At 46.5% G+C, this 21,377-nt stretch overlaps 1 protein-coding gene across 1 annotated transcript in view; it reads left to right on the top strand.

Annotated features, from left to right (window-relative positions):
- The window catches only part of TBC1D12 (TBC1 domain family member 12), a 198,777-nt gene that overhangs the window by 138,157 nt on the left and 39,243 nt on the right, over positions 1–21,377 (top strand). Inside the window, exons 6-7 of the mRNA XM_030203044.1 lie at positions 8,426–8,543; positions 8,648–8,754. Of these exons, the coding sequence (XP_030058904.1) occupies positions 8,426–8,543; positions 8,648–8,754 (225 nt within the window). The remainder of the gene's footprint in view (positions 1–8,425; positions 8,544–8,647; positions 8,755–21,377) is intronic.

Below are 21,377 nucleotides of genomic sequence, written 5' to 3'. Positions count from 1 at the left end.
ACTGCATCTTTGGATTTCATATTTGAAAAATAATGGAGTTGGGGTTTTTTTGACCAATGGTTGAACATTGCCCTTTATGAGGTGAAATACCCTTTCTCCGAGGACAAGCAGGCTGCTTGTTCTTACATGTGGGTCGACGTCTGCGTTGGCCCAGGAAACAGCAAATTTTTCACCAGCAAAAATAAAAAGTTTTGCTAGAGCCTTCTGGCGTGCACACATGGACAACTTCCCGCCTGTCGCGTGAACGTGTCTCCTCATTTTTTTCTTGTCCGCGAACAAGGTGACAGTTTTCTTTCTGTGCTCTTCATAAGGCCCAGGAAAAGAGTCTGACGACTTGTATCTATCATTCTTTACTTTTCTTCATTTTTTTCTTTAAAAAAAAAAAAACTCAGCGTAGCTAAATTCTTAGTTTAGCCCCCCCTTTTAAAGTTTCCTTTGTTTTTCGACACGGTCAGCTTTAGGCCACGCAGTCGGGTTCTCCCTTTTTTTTGTGTGCCCTTTTTTTCTTTTAATAGGCACAATCGCGTCTCTTGATTTCGCCGAAGCCGTTTTTCCTTCCATGTCATCGAAGACACCCAGCAGCTTCAAACGTTGTACTCGGTGCAACCGGACCATCTCAGGTACCGATACCCATGCCTGGTGTATCCAGTGCCTTGGTCCTAACCCTAGCCCAGCTGCTTGTAGTCTGTGTCTTCGTATGAAGAAATGGACCCAAGCGTCTCGAGAAGCCCAACGAGAAAAGCTTTTTGGGGCTCAGTCCGTTCCTTCAACGTCAACATCGGTACCAAAGTCGGCGTTGACATTGGGAGCAGAGGTAATGGCTGCTGAGAGACCAACTCGCGCTGGGAGCAGTGAGGCATTGAGTGGGTCTCCACCTGGCTCAAGGCCTCCTGTTACTGTCACATCTATGGCCTTGACCACCCTCAGACTTACCTTATTTCTGGGGGTCAGCTTCTAAGCTGGCTTCTGCCTATCCTTTCTGGAGTAGTTTTCCTTCTGTGTGCTGGCTGCTTCCAGCATGGCTCTAATTACTCCACTCTACTGCACCTGGGGGTGCTGCCTGAGTTAGCTCTACCTCTGTCTCCAGCCTGGCTCTGTTTGCTCCTCTGTGCTGCACCTAGGTATTCTAAGTCTCTCTATGTTCTGTCTGCGCTCTGCCTGCTCCTTGGTTTGTGCTCCTCTCACCCGCTGGTGGCCAGAGCCAGTGGCTGCCATAGTTTGTCTTGCTGTTCCTACCCATTCCAGACTTTAGCCTGGTCCGGTTCTTCCAGGCTGCCAGACTTGTCTCTCTTGTTTGTGCCTGGACAGCCTCCGTAGTTGCTTACTGATGGCTGCAGCTGCTCCTCGGGTGTTGAAGGGCTTTATTAATCACTTAGAGATTGCAGCCTTGGCCTTTGCATCGTCTAAGGTCCCTGGTATGTTTGAGTGCTCTGTGCACTGCGACCTTGTCCAGTTCAGTGTGAGTTTCTAGCTTGTTACTAGTAGCTTGGCATAGCTTTTCTTGTTGGCTTGTGTACAGCTTTACTAGTTCTCCTGTGTGGTGTGTTGTGTTGTGTTGTGTTGTGTGAGTTCCTAGTGTGTGACTAGTTAGCTTGGGCATAGCTTTGCTTGTTAGCTTGTGTACAGCTTTACTAGTTCTCCTGTGTTTTGCTTAGTGTGAATTCCTAGCGTGTGACTAGTTAGCTTGGGCATACCTTTCTTGTTAGCGTGTGTACAGCTTTACTAGTTTTCTTGTGTTTAGCTTTCTGGTTTTCCTGTGAGTGTTTTCCTTTGCTTCTGGAGCTTCAGCCCTAGTCCTGTCAGCTGCCAGTACTCCTTGCTACTGGAACTCCAGCCATAGTCTTGCTACTTGACCTGAGCATTGCCTGAATCGGACTACTCTCTGCCTGCTGCCTGACCCGACTACTGCCTGAACCCCAATACTTGCTGCCTGCTGCCTGACCCAACTACTGCCTGAACCCCGATACTTGCTGCCTGACCCGACTACTGCCTGAACCTGGATATTCTGTGCCTGTGGCCAGACCTGACTATTGCCGGAACCCGGACATTCCCGGTCTGTCTGCCTTGCTTTCGCCTAGGTGCCTGGGGGCACTTCTGTATCCTGATTCCTGTTGTTCCTACTTGCTAGTTCCAGCTCTGGTTTTCCTGTAAGCCCTGCCGGCTGCCCGAACCTGAGGGCTCAACCCTCGGGGAACGGTGGCTTACGCGTAGGTGAAGCCTAGGTCCAGTGTGTTCCTGTGTAGAACTCCTGTCCGGGGTTCCAGTCCAGCCTTGCCTCGTCTCTGCTTTGAAGGTGACCTTGCCTGCCACTGCCGCTCCACGGTAGTGGTCCAAGGGCTCACAAACCCAATGCTTCCAGGGAAGAAGCCTGACAGTTATGCAGGCCCCCCGGGACCTACTTTTGTTGGACCAGGCACGGAGGAGACGTGAGGATTCCACATCCTCATCGGTACCGAGGAGTCTCAATGACTGGCATTGAGCGAAGGCGAAGAAGCACCGTCATCATTCTCCTTCAATGCATGGTACCGGGAGCTCCGGGGCATCGAGAGAGTCAGCACCCAAGAAGCATCGGCGCCGTGAGGATCGCTCCCCCTCGATACAGGAGGTGCCGATGTGTCGGTCTCCTAGCAGCCCGATGCCTGCTCCCGAGCCTCCACAGATTCTGACACCGCCTGTTCTACTGACCCCACAGCCTTCTCCGATGGCGGCTCTCGACGAGCGCATCCGGGCCTTGTTTCCAGAACTTCTAGAGGGACTGCTATGTCAGTCAGCTTCGGTGTCAGGGGTGCTTGCGCCTTCTGTACCATCTGCTGCAGCGGTGTCTGGCCCTTCTCCTGCGGAGAGGTTTCCGAATGTGGTGCCGCCTGTGGCATCGGCGTCGGCTGCCACCCAGGTCGACTCCCCTTCAACGTCGGTGGAGGGAGCTTCGCCGCCGTCGGATTGGGGTTCGGCTTCTCGACATTGCCATAGAGGACATCGTTCCTAGGCGTCACTTCAATGTCGAAGTACCTTGACACAGGCTTTATCTGACACTGAGCAGGAGCATTTGTGGGAGTCAGAGGAAGATCCCAGGTACTTTTCTTCTGATGAGTCCTTTGGGATTCCCTCTGATCCTTCCCCTCCGCCAGAGAGGAGACTATCTTCACCAGAGAGTCTGTCTTTTTCCTCTTCTGTCCGGGAAATGGCTATGGCTATTCCCTTCCCTTTGGAGGTTGAGGATGAGCCCAGCGCTGAGATGCTCGAGGTCCTGGATTATTTTTCTCCACCTAAAGAGGCTGTAACAGTTCCTCTGCATAAGGTACTGAAGGAAGTCCTTATGCGAAACTGGTCGGCCCCTCTGTCTGGCCCTGTGGTCCCAAAGAAAGCTGAATCCCAATATCGGATCCACGGTGAACCTGAATTGATGAGGTCCCAGTTACCACACAATTCCGTGGTGGTGGGCTCCGTCCTCAAGAGAGCCAGTAGTACTAGAGACTATGCTTTGGCGCACCCAGGCAGAGAAGCTAGAACTCTTGATTCTTTTAGGAGGAAGACGTATCAGGCCGCTATGCTCACCGCCAAGATTCAGTCATACCAGCTCTTCACGAGCGTGCACTTACGGGACTCAATATGGTTATCAATAGAAATCAAACAAAATAAAACATGGAAAAGAAAATATGATACCTTTTTTTATTGGACATAACTTAATACATTTCTTGATTAGCTTTCGAAGGTTGCCCTTCTTCGTCAGATCGGAAATATGGCAACTGTCGAGCTTGGTTGATGCACTCCCTTCGGAACTGGCCGCGCCTTTTCGCCAGGTTGTCATGCAGCAGAAGGCGTGTCGAAAGTTCCTGGCCAGGGGTACATTTGACACTTTTGATGTAGCATCCAGGATTGCTGCTCAGGGTATAGTGATGCACAGACTGTCATGGCTGCGTGTCTCTGACCTGGATCATTCTGTCCAGCAGCGAATGGCGGATGTTCCTTGCTGGGGGGGAGGGGGACAACCTTTTTGGTGATAGAGTAGAGGATCTTGTTGATCAGATCAAGAAGCATAATGATTCTATGGCTTCTCTCTCCCACCGGGCGCCTTCTGCTACTGCCTCCTCATCTAGGAGGTATTTTTTTTTTTTGGGGGGGGGGGGGGGGGAAGAGGAGTGCTCCCTATTCCTATCCTAGGCGTAGGTACACTCCTGCTTCTCGGCAGCCTGCCCAGGCTCAGCCCCAGTTCGCTCGTTCTTGTCAACAGCGTGCATCTAAGGCCCATTCTGCTCCCCAGCAAAAGCAAGGGACGGGCTTTTGACTGGCTTCAGTTAAGCATAGCCTCAATAAAAGTGTCCGTACCGGACGACTTGCTGGTTGGAGGGAGGTTGATATTTTTTCACCAAAGGTGGCCTCTTATAACCTCCGACCGGTGGGTTCTTCAAATAGTCCGGTTAGGATACACACTCAGTCTGGAATCCAAACCTCCAAATTGCCCACCAGGAGCTCATTCATACAGTTCCCAGCACAAACAGGTACTTGCAGAGGAACTCTCCGCCCTTCTAAAGGCTCAAGCGGTCAAACCTGTTCCACCAGGGGAATAAGAGCTGGGATTCTGTTCCATGTACTTCCTTGTGCAGAAAAAGACAGGTGGGATGCATCCCATCCTAGACCTAAGGGACCTGAACAGATTTCTCGTTCGAGAAAAGTTCAGGATGCTTTCCCTGAGCACCCTTCTTCCCATGATTCAGGAGAATGATTGGCTATGCCCTCTGGACTTAAAGGATGCTTACACACATATCTCGATACTTCCAGCTCACAGGAAGTATCTTTGATTTTGGCTGGGAACTCAGCACTTTCAGTACAGTGTATTGCCTTTTGGTCTGGCGTCTGCACCCAGAGTGTTTACAAAGTGTCTGGCGGTAATAGCAGTGTCGCTACGCAGACTGGGAGTGCATATTTTCCCTTATCTCGACAATTGGCTGGTGAAGAGCACCTCGGAGGCAGGCGCTCTACAGTCCATGCGAATGACTATTCAGGTGCTAGAGCTACTGGGTTTCGTGATTAATTACTCCAAGTCCCATCTCATCCCTGTACAGAAGTTGGAATTCATTGGGGCTCTGTTGAACACAAAGACAGCTCGAGCTTATCTTCCCGACACAAGGACAGACAACTTCCTGTCCCTGGTGTCCATGGTTCAAGCGTCTCAACAGATCATGGCTCGGCAGATGTTGAGACTTCTGGGGCACATGGCCTCCACAATTCATGTAACTCCCATGGCACGTCCACATATGAGATGAGCTCAATGGACCCTAGCTTCCCAGTGGTATCAAGCTGCAGGGGATCTAGAGGATGTAATCCAACTGTCCACCGACTTTCGGAATTCTCTTCAGTGGTGGATGATTCGATCAAATTTGACCTTGGGACGTCCATTCCAAATTCCTCAGCCACAAAAAGTGCTGATGATGGATGCATCTGCCTGAGGTGGGGAGCTCATGTCGATGGGCTTCACACTCCAGGAGCTTGGTCCTTTCAGGAAAAAAGGTCTTCAGATAATCCTTCTGGAACTGCGAGCGATCTGGAACGCTCTAAAGGCTTTCAGAGATCGGCTGTCCAGCCAAATCATTTTAATTCAGACAAGGCTTTCAGTGATCGGCTGTCCAACCAAATCATTTTAATTCAGACAGACAAAATCAGGTTGCTATGTATTACACAAACAAACAGGGGGGGCACCGGATCTTGCCCTCTGTGTCAGGAAGCTGTCCATATGTGGCTTTGGGCGCATCGTCATGACATGTTTCTGTAAGCCACTTATCTGGCAGGCGTAAACAACAGTCTGGCTGACAGACTGAGCAGGATAATGCAACCTCACGAGTGGTCACTGAACATGGGAGTAGCCCGCAAGATCTTTCAAGCTTGGGGAACCCACGCGGTGGATCTTTTTGCCCCTCAGATCATTCACAAGGTCCCTCAGTTCTGTTCCAGGCTTCAAGCCCATGACAGACTAGCATTAGATGCCTTTCTCCTACATTGGGGAACAGGCCTTCTGTATGCGTATCCTCCCATACCTCTAGTAGGGAAGACTTTGCTGAAACTCAAACAAGACCGCAGAACCATGATTCTGATTGCGCCCTCTTGGCCTCGTCAGATTTGGTTCGCTCTTCTTCTGGAGTTGTCCTCCGAAAACCCATGGAGATTGGACTGTTTTCCGACCCAAATCACCCAGAACGAGGGGTCGTTTCTACATCCCAACCTCCAGTCTCTGGCTCTCACGGCCTGGATGTTGAGAGCTTAGAAATTGCCTCCTTAGGTCTTTCAGAGGGTGTCTCCCGAGTCTTGCTTGCTTCCAGGAAAGATTCCACGAAGAAGTGTTACTCTTTCAAATGGAGGAGGTTTGCCGTCTGGTGTGACAGCAAGGCCCTTGATCCTTTTTCTTGTCTTACACGGACCCTGCTTAAATACCTTCTACACTTATCAGAGTCTGGTCTCAAGACCAACTCCGTAAGAGTTCACCTTAGTGCGATTAGTGCTTATCGCCATGTACAGGGTAAGCCTATCTCTGGACAGCCTTTAGTACTTCGCTTCATGAGAGGTTTGCTTTTGTCAAAGCCCCCAATCAAACCTCCATCAGTGTCATGGGATCTCAACGTCGTTCTCACCCAGCTGATGAAAGCTCCTTTTGAGCCCCTGAATTCCTGCCATCTGAAGTATTTGACCTGGAAGGTCAGTTTCTTGGTGGCTGTTACTTTAGCTTGTAGGGTGAGTGAGCTTCAGGCCTTGGTAGTGCATGCACCTTATTTTAAGTTTCATCACAACAGAGTAGTCCTCTGAATCTTTAGCTCACCTCAATAAAGCGAAGATACTTACCTGTAGCAGGTATTCTCCGAGGACAGCAGGCTGATTGTTCTCACAAACCCGTCCACCTCCCCTTTGGAGTTGTTGTTGTTGTTTGTTTGTTTATATGCTTTTTGATTAAACTGAGGAGGCACGCTTATGCGACGGGTGGGAAGTCGTCTGCGCATGCGCGCGGTTTGCGCACCAGAAGGCTATGGCAAAACTTTTTATTTTTGCTGGTGAAAAATTTGCCGTTTCCTGGGCCGACGCGGACATCGGCCCACATGTGAGAACAATCAGCCTGCTGTCCTCGGAGAATACATGCTATACAGGTAAGTATCTTCGCTTTATTGAGGTGAGCTAAAGATTCAGAGGTCTTTGTTCCCCGCTTATAATTTTATTCTTTTTCTCTTTAATTGGTTCTGTGTACCTTTTGTAGATATATTAGCAGTGGTCACAAGCCTATTCCTGTTTTTATATCCAAGCTGAAATTTTGTTCTTGAGTTTTATGATTGATTCAGCTTCTTCTTCTACTTTGTTTGTACTATCTCCCATTCCCTCCGGAACCTACTTAGATAGTAATTGTTTTGGGGAAGGAACATGTTGTGCCTAAATACTTATCAACGTGTACAGCATGGAATATATCTAGTAGTGCTAGGAACATGAAAGGTAGTGGTAGCATTCTTGTAATGGTATATTCAAAATTAACCCATTTGGAGACATTACTTTGTAAGCACCTTTAGACTTACTCCTCAGACTCCAATTCATGGCAAGTATTTTTACCACTATGTCTTAAGTTTATGCTTAGTTTACTGTTTTTCTGAAGCTAGAGCACCTAAAGGGATTAGATGGTTTGGGGGATTTCATATTAGTCTATGTAAAATTTAATTTCTAGATCACCAGTTCAAATGTAGCTCAGATCAGGCATGTCCAAACATCATTACCATACAAATACAGTTTGGAGGGTAATTCTATAACAATAAGTTTGTATTAGTGCCTTTTCTGTACAGGAATTTAGGTGCCTACTTTCCTTTATAGAGTATTTGCATAACAGGTTAGATATGCTCATATAATTTAGGCATTAGCACTGACAACAAGCCATAGAGCTGGTGTAAATACTCACGCCTAAATTGATAAAACTTTCCTCATTTTGGTATTCTATAATTTACGCATGTAACTGTTTACCCTGCTCAGCTCTATCCAGAATCTGCCCATGCATATTCCCTCCTTACGTGCTTATTTGAAAGTATGGTCATTTACATGTATGCTTTGATTCCAAATGTTGACATCTACTTTAAAGAATTGTCCCCTTGATGACCAGTGTGATATAAGTTGAGTTTTTAATGAGTTCCTTTGAATAGGTGTCCCTATGGCTAGAAATCATCATGGCATTGATTGCCAAAAGGGGCAAGGATTGTACAGGTGCAGAAACTAAATTTTGCTTATACAAAGGACATAACATTTAAATTGAAAATTTGTGTTTATAGATTTTGTTTCTTTAGCTTCCTAAATTAGGTTTGCAGTATAAGCAGTCATTTGCAGATGAGCTGAGAGAAGAAAGAAAGGATCAATGAATAAGTGTTTATTTTTGTTCCTGTAGCTTGAAGTTGTTTTATATTTAACACAGAAATAAAGGAAGCCCAAAAAAGGAAGAAAATAATGAAGGAACGATACAAGCAAGAGGAGAACATAGCAAGTGCCATGGTGATTTGGAATGCTGAAATTCTTCCAAACTGGGAAAGCACGTAAGTGAATCTCATGTGTCCAATATAAACTATATTCAACTTATGTTAGAGATGTATTTTTACTTAGTATGTGCTGAGCACAAATCTCCTGTATTGAATTTTAGGAGAAACACGCGAAAGGTCAGAGAACTCTGGTGGCAAGGTCTACCTCCAAGTGTTCGTGGGAAAGTATGGAGCTTGGCTATAGGAAATGAACTCAACATCACCCCAGGTAAGTGTTTGTGTACTGGTAGGTTTAATTACCTTGTACTAACAAGAACTGTATATTTGCTAGAGAATTTAAAAAGTAAAATCCAAAACAACTTTCTCCAAGGACAGCAGTTTCTCACAGCATGGGTAATGTCACTGACTGATCCTTTCTGGGATCTCTTCTCCAGTTTAGTAAATACAAGAAGCTTTAGACACCTATCACCGCATGTGTGTACCACTTCCACCTCTGTTGCTGTTATGTGGGATCAACTCGTATATGTGTGTTACTGGAACTTGCCTAAAGGTATACATGTTTTGCTTCTAAATTCTTTAGTTTTGTAAGTTTCTCAGGTAGTAGTCCTGTTGCTGTTGTGCATACTTTTTCCCGATAGCCTATTAGGCAGATTTTTGGCTGTTAAGTTTCCTTTATTTTTTGTGTTTAGCCTGCTGTAGGCCTCTGTTATGAACCTTGGTCTTTCATTTAAGATGTTTTTTTCAGAACTGAGTCATTTGATTTTGCTCTGGCTATTTTTCCAGATATGTCCCAGAAAAAAGCCACCAGCAGTATTAAGTGCACCCAGTGCAACAGGACCATATCGATCGTGGATCCCTATGATTGGAACCTGCAATGCTTGAGGACCAGTAGGATTCTCGTTGTTGTAAATTGTATTTAAAGATGTTCGAAATAGGTATTCATAATCAAAAAAGGAGCACAAATGAATTTTTGACACAGGTCCTGTCCATTGATTTCATCATTGGTTTCCATGGGTCCTGGAATTATATCAGATGCTTGGGGATGCATTGGCATTGAGAATGCATTGATCAACCTTGAAATCAAACATTTAAAGTGTCTATTGGGATCAGCCATCACCTAGATCATACCCAAAGAAAAGGAAGGATTTGTCTTTGACTTTGATGTTGAAGGCATCTGATACATCTTATGACCGAGGAGGATGTAGCTACTCCTACTGGTCCTCAAGATTAATGCACTGCTTTCTGGGGAAGCATTGACATCAAGAACTTGAAGGGCTTCAGGTTTGATATCTGTCATGTCACTGTCAATCTCCAGTGCGTTGGGGGAGGAAGCTACACTTAGGCATCAGAGATTCTCAGTGTCTTGGCACCCACACCCAAGGCCTGACATTAATATCGGTAGATCAAGACAGGCAGAGACTCAAACTTCTCCTTTGGAGCATTTTTCAGGGTCTGACCCTGAGTACTCCTGGGACTCTGATTATAAGCCAGATATACTCCCCACAAAGGGTTCAACTGGATTGCTATCAGATTGGTCACCTCCACATGAGAGAAGAAAATTCCTTTCTGAGGGACTCTCATCCATTGATTTTGTGCAGGAACTAGCTGAGGCCATTCCATTAGGGCAGAAACATTGAAGATCCTCCATCTCCTTAATTTTACCCCTAACTACCCCTGAAGGAATGTGTAGCAGTGCTCATTCCCAAATCCTGAAGAACATACAGATGAAGATGTGGAAGAGCTCCCCCCCTTAGGACCTATATTAAGAAGTCCAGAAGGCTCCTAGATTCAAGAAGCAACACCTTCCTCGCCATTCCTTGGTGATTGAATCCGCTGTCAAAGGGACAGAAGTTCTAAAACTCATTTATCAGACATTGGAGTCTTGGGGGGGGAGGGGGAGTTTTTTCAGAAGGCTATGCTCGCTTCTCACATAGCTTTTTTTTTTTTTTTTTAAGTTCTTCGTGGTCATGTACTTGCAAAACATGTTGCACAGTTTTAGGGAGTTTGCAAGCACACTGTCTGGACAACTTCATTCACTAGTGAGCAAAAAGGAGTGGAGAAAATACATGATCCAAGCAACCTACAGTATTTTCAGTACAGGACTGAGAGTTGCTGTGATGAGAAGACTCACCTGACTCCAAGCTTCAGACCTAAGATATGATGTACAAGAAACATTTGCTGACATGCTATGCCAAGGAGAGAAACTCTTAGATAAGGTGTGCAGGAAGCTACTACCCTCTTCAAGCAGCATTGTGACACCCTTAAAACCCTCTCATGACTTCTCTTTCAGGAGGTACCAGAATAGAGGGCAAAGGAGATCCTATTCTCAAAGGAATAGGTATTCTCCTTCCTCCCACTCTTCCCAATCAAGACAGGAATCTTGCTTTCACCCCCAGAGAGAAGAGTTTCCATAAGACCCAGCTAGCTCCACAGCTGGAACCAGGGAGGAAGGGTTTTGAGTTCCTTCCTGAGAATGTAACCTGCATCCCGGTATCAATACTTAACAACTTGCAGGTCGGAGGGAGATAATTTTTCACAAAAGGCTGGCCCCCTAATAATCTCAGTCAGAGGGCTCTAAAGACTATCCAATACCTACATCTATTTGAAACACCTCCAAATTGCCCACTGAGTGTCATGGTGAAGCTCTCAGCATCAGGAAGTACTTACTGGGAGCTCTCTTAGATCCCAATTCAATCAGGCTTGTTCCACCAGGGGAAAGAAGACGGATTTTATGCCAGGTATTTCCTGGTCACAAAAAGATGTGGTTCAATTCCAGTGAGTCAAAATCTTGTATTTTCTGTGGTGGAAAATGTTTCCCACATGGGCTTTGTGGATGACATCAGCCAAGCTGTGAGAACTAGTATCCTGCTGTCCACAGGGTCATCTGCTACAGGTATGTAACTTGGTTAAACTGCAATTTGTAAAGGGTTTTAAAACTACAGAATGTCATTTGAAACATTTGAAGCTCCATTTTACATAAATTCTTATACAACCAGGTCAGGACATGCTCAGTTCCGCCTGTATTTTACCAAAGGCTTTGCTGAACATGGATCCATATATGACCCATATAAACATAAAATACTTATATGGATGCAAGTAAATGCACATTTATTTACAGGACGTCAAGCATGGGCAGCGATTTTTATATATTGTGCAGGAAAAAAGGCAGCATCACTCAGGGCTGTGTGCTGCTGCTAATACTACTACTACTAGTTATTATTTCTGTAATGCTAAATGACATACTCATACTTTTGTTGATCTTGCAACATATGTGTCTTCTTATTGGCGGACTTTAACTTACACGTAAAAGAGAAGCCAGTTAAGGAAGGAAGTAAAATAACTTTCCTCAGAGTCAGGGCTAGATTAAAGGATAGGCCAAAGAGGCCCGTGCCTCGGGCCTGAAGAGGTCAGGGGGGCCCACCGCAGAGCACCGATCCGTTGACCAGGGCCAGCTCTGCCTGTGGACCAGGTGAGGCTCTGGTCCAGGGCACAGAGCCCATGATGTCACCTGGCCCATGTGTCTCTGTCTCCGTCTCCCACACGTGGTCTGGCATCTCTCCGCCCTCGCCCACCCGCACGTGGTCCGGCATCTCTCCGCCCCAATCAATGGCTCTGTTCCTTCTCCTTCCCACTGGTTACCTTTTTTTTTTCCCCCATTTATTTTTCAGTAAAATCCTCTTTGCTTCTGCAGCTGAAGCAGTGCTACTGAAAAACTGCCTGACCCATCCCAAACAGGAAGTTGCATCAGAAGGGGCAGGATGGGTCAGCAGGAAGACCTGGTGCAGGCCACCGGCAGCTTTTCACTAGCGTTGCCGTGGCTCCTACCAGGGTGAAGAGGATTTTACTGAAAATGGAAAGAAAAGGTAACCGGGTGGGAAGGGGAGGGAAGAGTGAGCTATGGGGGGGGGGGGGGGGGGGGGGGGAGGGGGAATGAGGAGCGCAGAGGTTAGATGAAAACAGGAGACGGGGTGAGCCTAGCTAGCCCATTATATGGGCTGAAGCCAGTAGGCAGAGATTACCGCCATTCTTGCTCACCCAAAACAATAGCCAGAGCTGTTTATGTGTTTGTACTGATAAGTAGACAGTGCCATTGAGCACACTTTGGATGCCTGCCTGTTATTTCACTGATATCTTCTCCATATAAAAACAAACAATTCAGAAACATAGTATGCAATTGTTATTAATATTAACTAAGTAACAAGGTGCTATTGTATATGAGACTCTCTGTAGGGAGTCATTTATAGTATTGATATTTTTCCTCTCTGTATTAACATTTGATTATTGAGTATAGTTATGTATATAAGGCATGATGCCGACACAAAAATGTAAGGTATTCATGTATTCTCATTGTAAAATAGGAAGTTATATTAATACTTTTTCGGCCCAACCAGACCATCCCCAAAACACGCTCATTTGAAATCCCTGCACCCTAGTCATCTACATGTGGGAATACCACCTTTCTAAAATCACCATATACATATATTTTCAATCTACATGTTTAAATGCCACTATTTCTGTATGTAAATACATATAAAATTATTCCTAAAATTGGGTTTAAAAAAATCACATTTTGTTTGTTTGGTAGATCTCTCGTGTTTATTATGAATCCTGGCTGAAGATGTTTGGAAACTTGGGTTTTATGAAGGGATCTTCTAGAACATTTTGATATAAGCTTTCTCAGAAACATCAAATATAAATATTTGTTTAAGAATGATTACTTTTGAATGCATAGTTGGCAGAAGTATTTTCAAACATGTTCGCCACATGGATTTGCAATTTCTGTTAGTTGCTTAGTTTTAATAATGTATGGATGAAATCAGTCTTGCAAGGCAAAAAAATAGAAACTCCCTACATTCCACTTCTCAGTATTTGCTCAGTTTTGAAATGGTGATATATTTTTTTTGTAAAATAATTTAATTTTCATGCAACCTTAGTAAAAAAAAATATTCACAGAAAAACTATATAGGTAAAACTTGTACAAATCTTAAGTCCCACAGTGCCTGGTGCACATAGTTTTATTTCAGTTTATTAAGCTAGAATTAAAAATACAGGGGTAAATCACGATATAAATACCAGAACTACAAATAACTCAAAAAATTATTACTGGTAATACATTTATGTAGAATATACAGAACTTCCATAGCTTCAGCAGCAGGTGAATCCAGGAACCAGTGGGTTTTATCCGTCTACCAGCAGGTGGAGATAGAGAACTAAATTGAAGGGAGGCATACTAGCCGGTAAGCCCCTCATCTCTCTAGTATATCTCTATCTCCAGCAGGTGGTGGACGGATGTGGCCTAGCTCCTGAATTCACAGGGCCTTTGGAGTCTCCTGGGCTTTTGGCCAGTTGAGGCTAGGGGTGTGTGTGTGGTCTCTGACCCCCTTTAGAAGCATACTGCTTGGCTGTCCCTGCTTCATGCTGAGAAGATTTTCTCCCTGTTCCTTTGCTGCTCTGCGGTTAACTTCCTCTGGGGGGAAAGAATGTGCAGCCAAGCAGTACTTGATTAAGCAAGCCTGTGTAGGACGGGAGTTCACCTCTGTGAAAGGGGGTGGCAGTTTCTGGACCGGAGAGTCAGTGGCTGCTTGTGGCAGGGAGTTTTGTCTCCCCCAGCGATCCGGTGAGTGCAATGTTTCCCCCCACCACCCCCACCCCGTTCATTTCTGGGCACGTTTGATGGCAGCTGAAACGGTGAAGTGCTGTTCCCGTTGTGGGAAGCGCAGGTCGGCGGCAGGGCTTTGTAACACGGGCTGCGCTGAACAGGGAGGGAAGAGTCCAGTACTTTTTCTGGCATTGCGGAGACGGGCACCATCTTGGATTTCGCTGGAGCTCCGCTTTCAGACTCGCGGCTTCTGGCTCCTTCCCCCATTTTCTCCAAATGGTGAGACTTGGCTGGATTAGAACCCCCGAGGCCTCTAGGGGGACGGGGAGTGTCTGCGCTTTCAGCAGCACCGGGGGTGGGCCCTGCCAATGCAGGGGAAGGATTCTCCTCTGAGTTAATTTTACTACTTCATCAGACTTTTCTGATGATGCGCTCCCTTCCCTCTTGTTCTGCTCAGGGGGATTTGGGGGATTCTGGGGCTGCCCCGCTGGGAACGGTGCAAGTTTGTTGCCAGTCTCTAACTCAGGCTCACAAGCGCAGGCGCCTGGATTCTGGGTCCGATGGCGTTTCAGTTGGACCGATGTCTCTCACCCCTTCTCTGCCTGGGTGCTCCGGGGGTTAGTTTAGGACCACGGGCACTGAGGATTTGGAGGAGGGGGAACTCATATCGGAGGAGCCTGATGATCCTTCTGAGGTCCGTATTTTTCATAGGGAAGAGTTGACCTCTCTTATTTCTTCTGCATTAGAAGTTTTGCACATTGAGGAGCTTGAGGCTCAAGCTGCTGTGGCGGTAAATGTGCGCATGGCGAGCACGAGGAGGCCTAAAGCCTTTCTGGTTCATGAGGCCATTCAGGAGATGATCTCGGTGCAGTGGTCGGATCCGGATGCACCCCTAAGGGTGGCCAAAGCTATGGGCCATCTTTACCCAGTGCAAGGCAGTTAGGCGGAGAAGTTGAACTTTCCCGCATTGATTCTTTGGTGACGGCGGTCACCAAGAAAACTACCCTTCCTGTTAAAGGGTGGGGGGGTTGCATTAAAAGATATGCAGGATCGCCATCTGGAAGCCACGCTGAAGCGTGCCTTTGAATTCTCAGCTTCTGGCCCTTACAGCTTCCATTTGCAGCTCTTATGCGGCTCGAGCTTCTCTGGATGGGTTTCAACTGACTGCTGATCAGGAACAGGACATGACTTCTGGTCCTTTGGTGGCTGTCTCCAAAATGGAGCCGGCTCTGGCGTACCTAGCGGACACATTGTATGATTTGGTGCATACTTCAGCAAAGCTCATGGCCTTGGCAGTCGCTTCTTGGAGATTGCTGTGGCTTCAACATTGGGCTGTGGATATGGTGTCTAAGCAACGCATTACCAAATTGCCCTTTCGGGTAAACTTTTGTTCGGAGAAGATTTGGAGAAGATAGTCAAGGACTTGGGAGATTCCAAGTCTCAGCGGCTACTGGAAGACAGACCCAAAGCTTTGCCTTGGGCTGGCACCATGAGACTTCGGTTTTGAGAGGCTAAGATGTTATCGACCTGGTAGACCTTCTTTGTCCTTTCAAAGTCCTTGATTTCAGCAGCGATCTTCCTTTCATGGTGACAAACGAGGTTCAGGGACGGCTTCCTGATAAGGCGCAGCCGCTCGCCCTGCCCAATGATGGGGTGCCGGTCCACTCTTTGCAGTTGAAAATAGGGGGTCAGCTGACTCATTTCCAAGAGTGGGTCAGGATCACCTCAGATCAGTGGGTTCTTGAGGTAATAAGGGAAGGTTACAAAATATAGTTTGCTGCACAGGTCGGAGAGTCTTTCTTGGAGTCCAAGTGCGCAACTTCTGTCAAGCGAGCAGCATTGTTGGCTGCTTTAAGAGATCTTCTGGACATTGGAGCCGTTGTGCAAGTGCCAACTCCAGAAACTCGCACAGGTCGCTATTCCATATTTTTCGTGGTTCCAAAGGAGATTCCTTCAGGCCCATTCTTGACTTCCGGAAGGTGGACCAGTTTCTCAGGGTTCGCCATTTCCGCATGGAAACTCTAAGGGCGGTGATCATGGCAGTACAACTTCAGGAGTTTCTAACAGCACTTGGACCTCAAGGAGGCTTATCTGCACATTTCGATTTGGCCTCTTCATCAGAGATTCTTGCGATTAGCAGTGTTGGGCCAGCATTTTCAATTTTGAGCATTGCCCTTCGGGCTGGCCATGGCGCCATGCACCTTTCCAAGGTGATGGTAGTGGTGGCAGCTTATCTGCGCAAGGAGGGGATTCAAGTTCATCCCTATCTGGATGACTGGCTCATTTGGGCATCATCAGAATCGGAAAGCCTCCTGGCAACTCAGCGGGTAGTGGAGGTTCTTCAATCCCTTGGTTGGGTAATCAACTTCTCCAAGAGTCAACTTCGCCTGTCCCAGATGCTGGAATACCTGGGGGTATGATTTCAGATTGGAATTCCTGTTTTTAAAAAAAAAAGTGAGAGAGAAAGTAGAGAAGATTGTTTTGCAGTACAACTACAAACAGTGGAAGGTGTGATTTGGACACCTCGTGTCTCATAGCCTTGAGACGTCTTGTTATAGTTATATATTTGGATGGACTGCACGGTTGTGGTTCGTGATTTCTGAGGAAGTCGGCAGTTTTGTTTAGAATTGTTGCCTGTTTATGGCTTTGTGATGGGACATATACTAGAGAGATGAGGGGCTGGCCGGCTAGTATGCCTCTCTTCAATTTAGTTCTCTATCTCCACCTGAAGGTAGATGGATAAAACCCACTGGTTCCTGAATTCATCTGCTGCGACTAAAGGAATGAAAATTATCAGGTAAGGCATAATTTTATCTTTTATTCATGCTACTATAAACACATGCACTTATAATCCAATATCATACTAAGGAGATGAAATGAGGGAATCTAACACAGTAAAGATAATCTCACAAATCGGTCTCTTAAGACCTGAGCACAATCCATGTCAAGTAATACCATAGTCCACAAAATGTTCTTGAGTCGATGAAAATCAAGCTGTAAGTGCTTCCAAATTCAGTGCCTCAAGTTAGCTTGTTTGTTTAGAATTGTTTAAATGACAAGCCACAGTCTTGTCATTTATTCAGGAATATCCAGAAGCAAACCTCTTTGGATAGGTCTATATGCAAAAGCCCGTGAGGAATAACACCCCCTCCTCTTTCATATTCCAAAGATAAGATTAAACCAAATCTTCTGTTATCAGCAATAAAATCCTCAGGTTAAAGTCTGTCTTCAATACAGATCCATATTTCACCACCTGGTTTCTTCAGGAGTAACACGGCTACCACACCTATGTATCAAAAAACTATATATATATATATATATATATATATATATAAAATATCTTTATAATACGGAAAACATTTGAAATATCAATTCAACACTGTCTAAACATTTACATGATGACAGCTTACCGGGACAAAGTAGGGAACCCAGCAAACTTAATGGTCAAAAAAAAAAAAGCTGATAAGTGTGCTGAAGCACACTTATAAATATTGTATCTTCATTTCCTAGTAAAACACAATTGGTTCACAGCACAGGGCAACTCCCCCTCCTAAATTCATTATATCAACCACTGATTTTGAGATTATCTTTAGTGTGTTAGATTTCCTCATTTCATCTCCTTAGTATGATATTGGATTTTAAGTGCATGTGTTTATAGTAGTATGAACAAACGTTCTGTATATTCTATATAACTGTATTACTAGTAATAATTTTTTTTGAGTTTAATAAACTAAACATGGCTTTGGACCATAAATACACATATTTGAACAACTTGACAGTATGTAAAATGCTAACTAGGTTTTCCCTATAATGTAAATAAACATTCACATGCCAAATTTTTAGTTTAATTTGTGAATTAGAGATAATAGCAGCAAGATTAATTCCAAGATGGCGTTGTGAATGGACGCACCTGTGTTAGCTCCTGGAAGTTGCTCTGTTTGTAGATCCTCTACGGCACCTCTGTCGCCTCATTAAGCATGGGGAAATGGAGGGGAAAAGTGAAGGAACATCCCTCAGCTCCTGTGACTTCTTCAGCAAGGAGGCAGACAACTTTGCAATTTTTCAGACAGCAACCAGGTCCTCAGGACTTTTCGACCCCCTCTGCAACTCTCGGCACTTCGGTGTGGATTGAGAATGGAAACAGGGCTCCACCCCAGCCTGGAGGGGAGTTGCTGGCAGCTCTGACAGGGAAGGAAGCCGAAGGGGCTCAGCCCGACCTGTTTGAGGGAGTGTCTGCAGTAACGGAGGCTGAATCTCAAGGCCAAGAACTATTGCTACAATCAGCTTCAAAGGTATTGCCTCAGGATATAGAGGTAGATGCACTAAACGTTTTTCATCGTTAAATGAGCCCTCAGGGAAGAATTTCCTATCCTTTCCATGCACTTAAGCCTATTTTCCGACGACAGTAGCAGCTAATGAAAACGGAATGGAGATGAGCAATTAGTGTGAAAACCCTATTGAAACGACATGCACTAACCTTTTCCGATTGCCTTTACGCAGGAAAAAGGCAGGAAAACTAACGAGAGGTCTGGACCACTCGTTAGGACAGCTCTGTGCCAGGAAAAATCATTAAGAGAAAAAATAAACAAACTTTGAGCCAATCCCAGCGCATTAGCAGAGCTAAAAGCGCTGTGATTGGTCCAAAGGACGTCAGAAAAACATAAATAAATAAAAATAAAAAAAAGATCGGGAGGGGGCAAGGGCGCTCATCAGGAGCGTCCTGTACGGACGGCCTTGCCCCCCCCCCCCCCCCCGCTGCTCCCCACTTTCCGCCGCTCCCCCCACCCCGAAAAAGCAAAATTCAAGCAGCCCCTGCCCCCCTCCCTTCCTCACTACTCTCACCTCAGCTCCGCCTCCCGACATCCTCCGTCCTGTGCCCCGCCCCCTTTTGGGGTCGTCGCCGCCATTCCCCTCCTCCATCGGGCCCCCCTCCCTCTTCCCGGGCCCGTGCAGCGCCTCTCTCCTCTGTCTGAAGGCGCTGCACGGGCAAGAAGAAAGCTGATGATGCCTGCCTTCGCTCGCGCGTCTTTCTCCTGCTGCGCCCGCCCCTGTCTAACGTCGGTAACCTACGTAGGTTACTGACGTCAGACAGGGGCGGGCGCAGCGTCTCTCTCCTCCTGGGCCCGCCTTTTTGGATTTAAAATGCATTCAGTCTCATTGCATTCTCAATCTCATTGGGGGGGGGGAGGAAAGGCCGTTTACTGGGTCGAGCTGTGGAGAGCTGAAACAACCTTTCGCCTCCTCTGCTAGAAGCTGGACGAGCCGCATCGTGCCTTCTTGCAGTTTGACTTGGGCAGTGAATTTAGGAAGACCCCCTTCTCTCCAGAACCCAAAGCAGGTATTTCCTCCTCTAAAATGTTTAAATTGTCTGTTTTGTGCTTCTGTGGGACTGGGGTGCGAGGATCTCAGAACTGCTTTTAACAATGCTGCCACTGTGAACGGAGAAGCCTCGGGATTTTGAAGCCGCTGTTTTGCTGCTTGCGATGAATCTGTTTGTTTAGAGAATGGAAGACTGGGCTTTTTTTTATGTGTTTTCTGACGTCCTTTGGATTTGGGAGCCATGTGCTTGTGATTTGACTGTGTTTTGACTGTTTGTGGCATGCGCAGAGCAGCTAACATAACGCTTGGCTGCTCTGCGCATGATTTGGGGGGCCGATTAACGATGTGTATTGTGATTCTTTGATACATTGTACGTTTCAATACCGGTCTCAGCATGTGTGACTTTTTTTTTTGGTGCATGTTTCGTTATTTTAAAATCGTTAGGGACTTTAACGATTTAGATTTTTTTACGTTTGGTTGCTGCATCTCCCTCTGGTATTGAAACGTACAATGTATCAAAGAATCACAATACACATCGTTAATCGGCCCCCAAATCATGCGCAGAGCAGCCAAGCGTTATGTTAGCTGCTCTGCGCATGCCACAAACAGTCAAAACACAGTCAAATCACAAGCACATGGCTCCCAAATCCAAAGGACGTCAGAAAACACATAAAAAAAAGCCCAGTCTTCCATTCTCTAAACAAACAGATTCATCGCAAGCAGCAAAACAGCGGCTTCAAAATCCCGAGGCTTCTCCGTTCACAGTGGCAGCATTGTTAAAAGCAGTTCTGAGATCCTCGCACCCCAGTCCCACAGAAGCACAAAACAGACAATTTAAACATTTTAGAGGAGGAAATACCTGCTTTGGGTTCTGGAGAGAAGGGGGTCTTCCTAAATTCACTGCCCAAGTCAAACTGCAAGAAGGCACGATCCGGCTCGTCCAGCTTCTAGCAGAGGAGGCTAAAGGTTGTTTCAGCTCTCCACAGCTCGACCCAGTAAACGGCCTTTCCTCCCCCCCCCCCCCAATGAGATTGAGAATGCAATGAGACTGAATGCATTTTAAATCCAAAAAGGCGGGCCCAGGAGGAGAGAGACGCTGCGCCCGCCCCTGTCTGACGTCAGTAACCTACGTAGGTTACCGACGTTAGACAGGGGCGGGCGCAGCAGGAGAAAGACGCGCGAGCGAAGGCAGGCATCATCAGCTTTCTTCTTGCCCGTGCAGCGCCTTCGGACAGAGGAGAGAGGCGCTGCACGGGCCCGGTAAGAGGGAGGGGGGCCCGATGGAGGAGGGGAATGGCGGCGACGACCCCAAAAGGGGGCGGGGCACAGGACGGAGGATGTCGGGAGGCGGAGCTGAGGTGAGAGTAGTGAGGAAGGGAGGGGGGCAGGGGCTGCTTGAATTTTGCTTTTTCGGGGTGGGGGAGCGGCGGAAAGTGGGGAGCAGCGGGGGGGGGGCAAGGCCGTCCGTACAGGACGCTCCTGATGAGCGCCCTTGCCCCCTCCCGATCCTTTTTTTATTTTTATTTATTTATGTTTTTCTGACGTCCTTTGGACCAATCACAGCGCTTTTAGCTCTGCTAATGCGCTGGGATTGGCTCAAAGTTTGTTTATTTTTTCTCTTAATGATTTTTCCTGGCACAGAGCTGTCCTAACGAGTGGTCCAGACCTCTCGTTAGTTTTCCTGCCTTTTTCCTGCGTAAAGGCAATCGGAAAAGGTTAGTGCATGTCGTTTCAATAGGGTTTTCACACTAATTGCTCATCTCCATTCCGTTTTCATTAGCTGCTACTGTCGTCGGAAAATAGGCTTAAGTGCATGGAAAGGATAGGAAATTCTTCCCTGAGGGCTCATTTAACGATGAAAAACGTTTAGTGCATCTACCTCATAGTTTCTAAACTTGCTTGTGTTGAAGATCAACCTCACCCTTCTCCAGCCATTAGTGGTGTGAATAGACCAGCAACTGTGACATTAGAGT

The sequence above is a fragment of the Microcaecilia unicolor genome, chromosome 5 (genome assembly GCF_901765095.1).
Source record: "Microcaecilia unicolor chromosome 5, aMicUni1.1, whole genome shotgun sequence".
In the NCBI taxonomy this organism is placed as follows: domain Eukaryota; kingdom Metazoa; phylum Chordata; class Amphibia; order Gymnophiona; family Siphonopidae; genus Microcaecilia; species Microcaecilia unicolor.
Note: the sequence above shows the minus strand (reverse complement) of the source record. Positions and strands in the feature narration are given on the sequence as shown.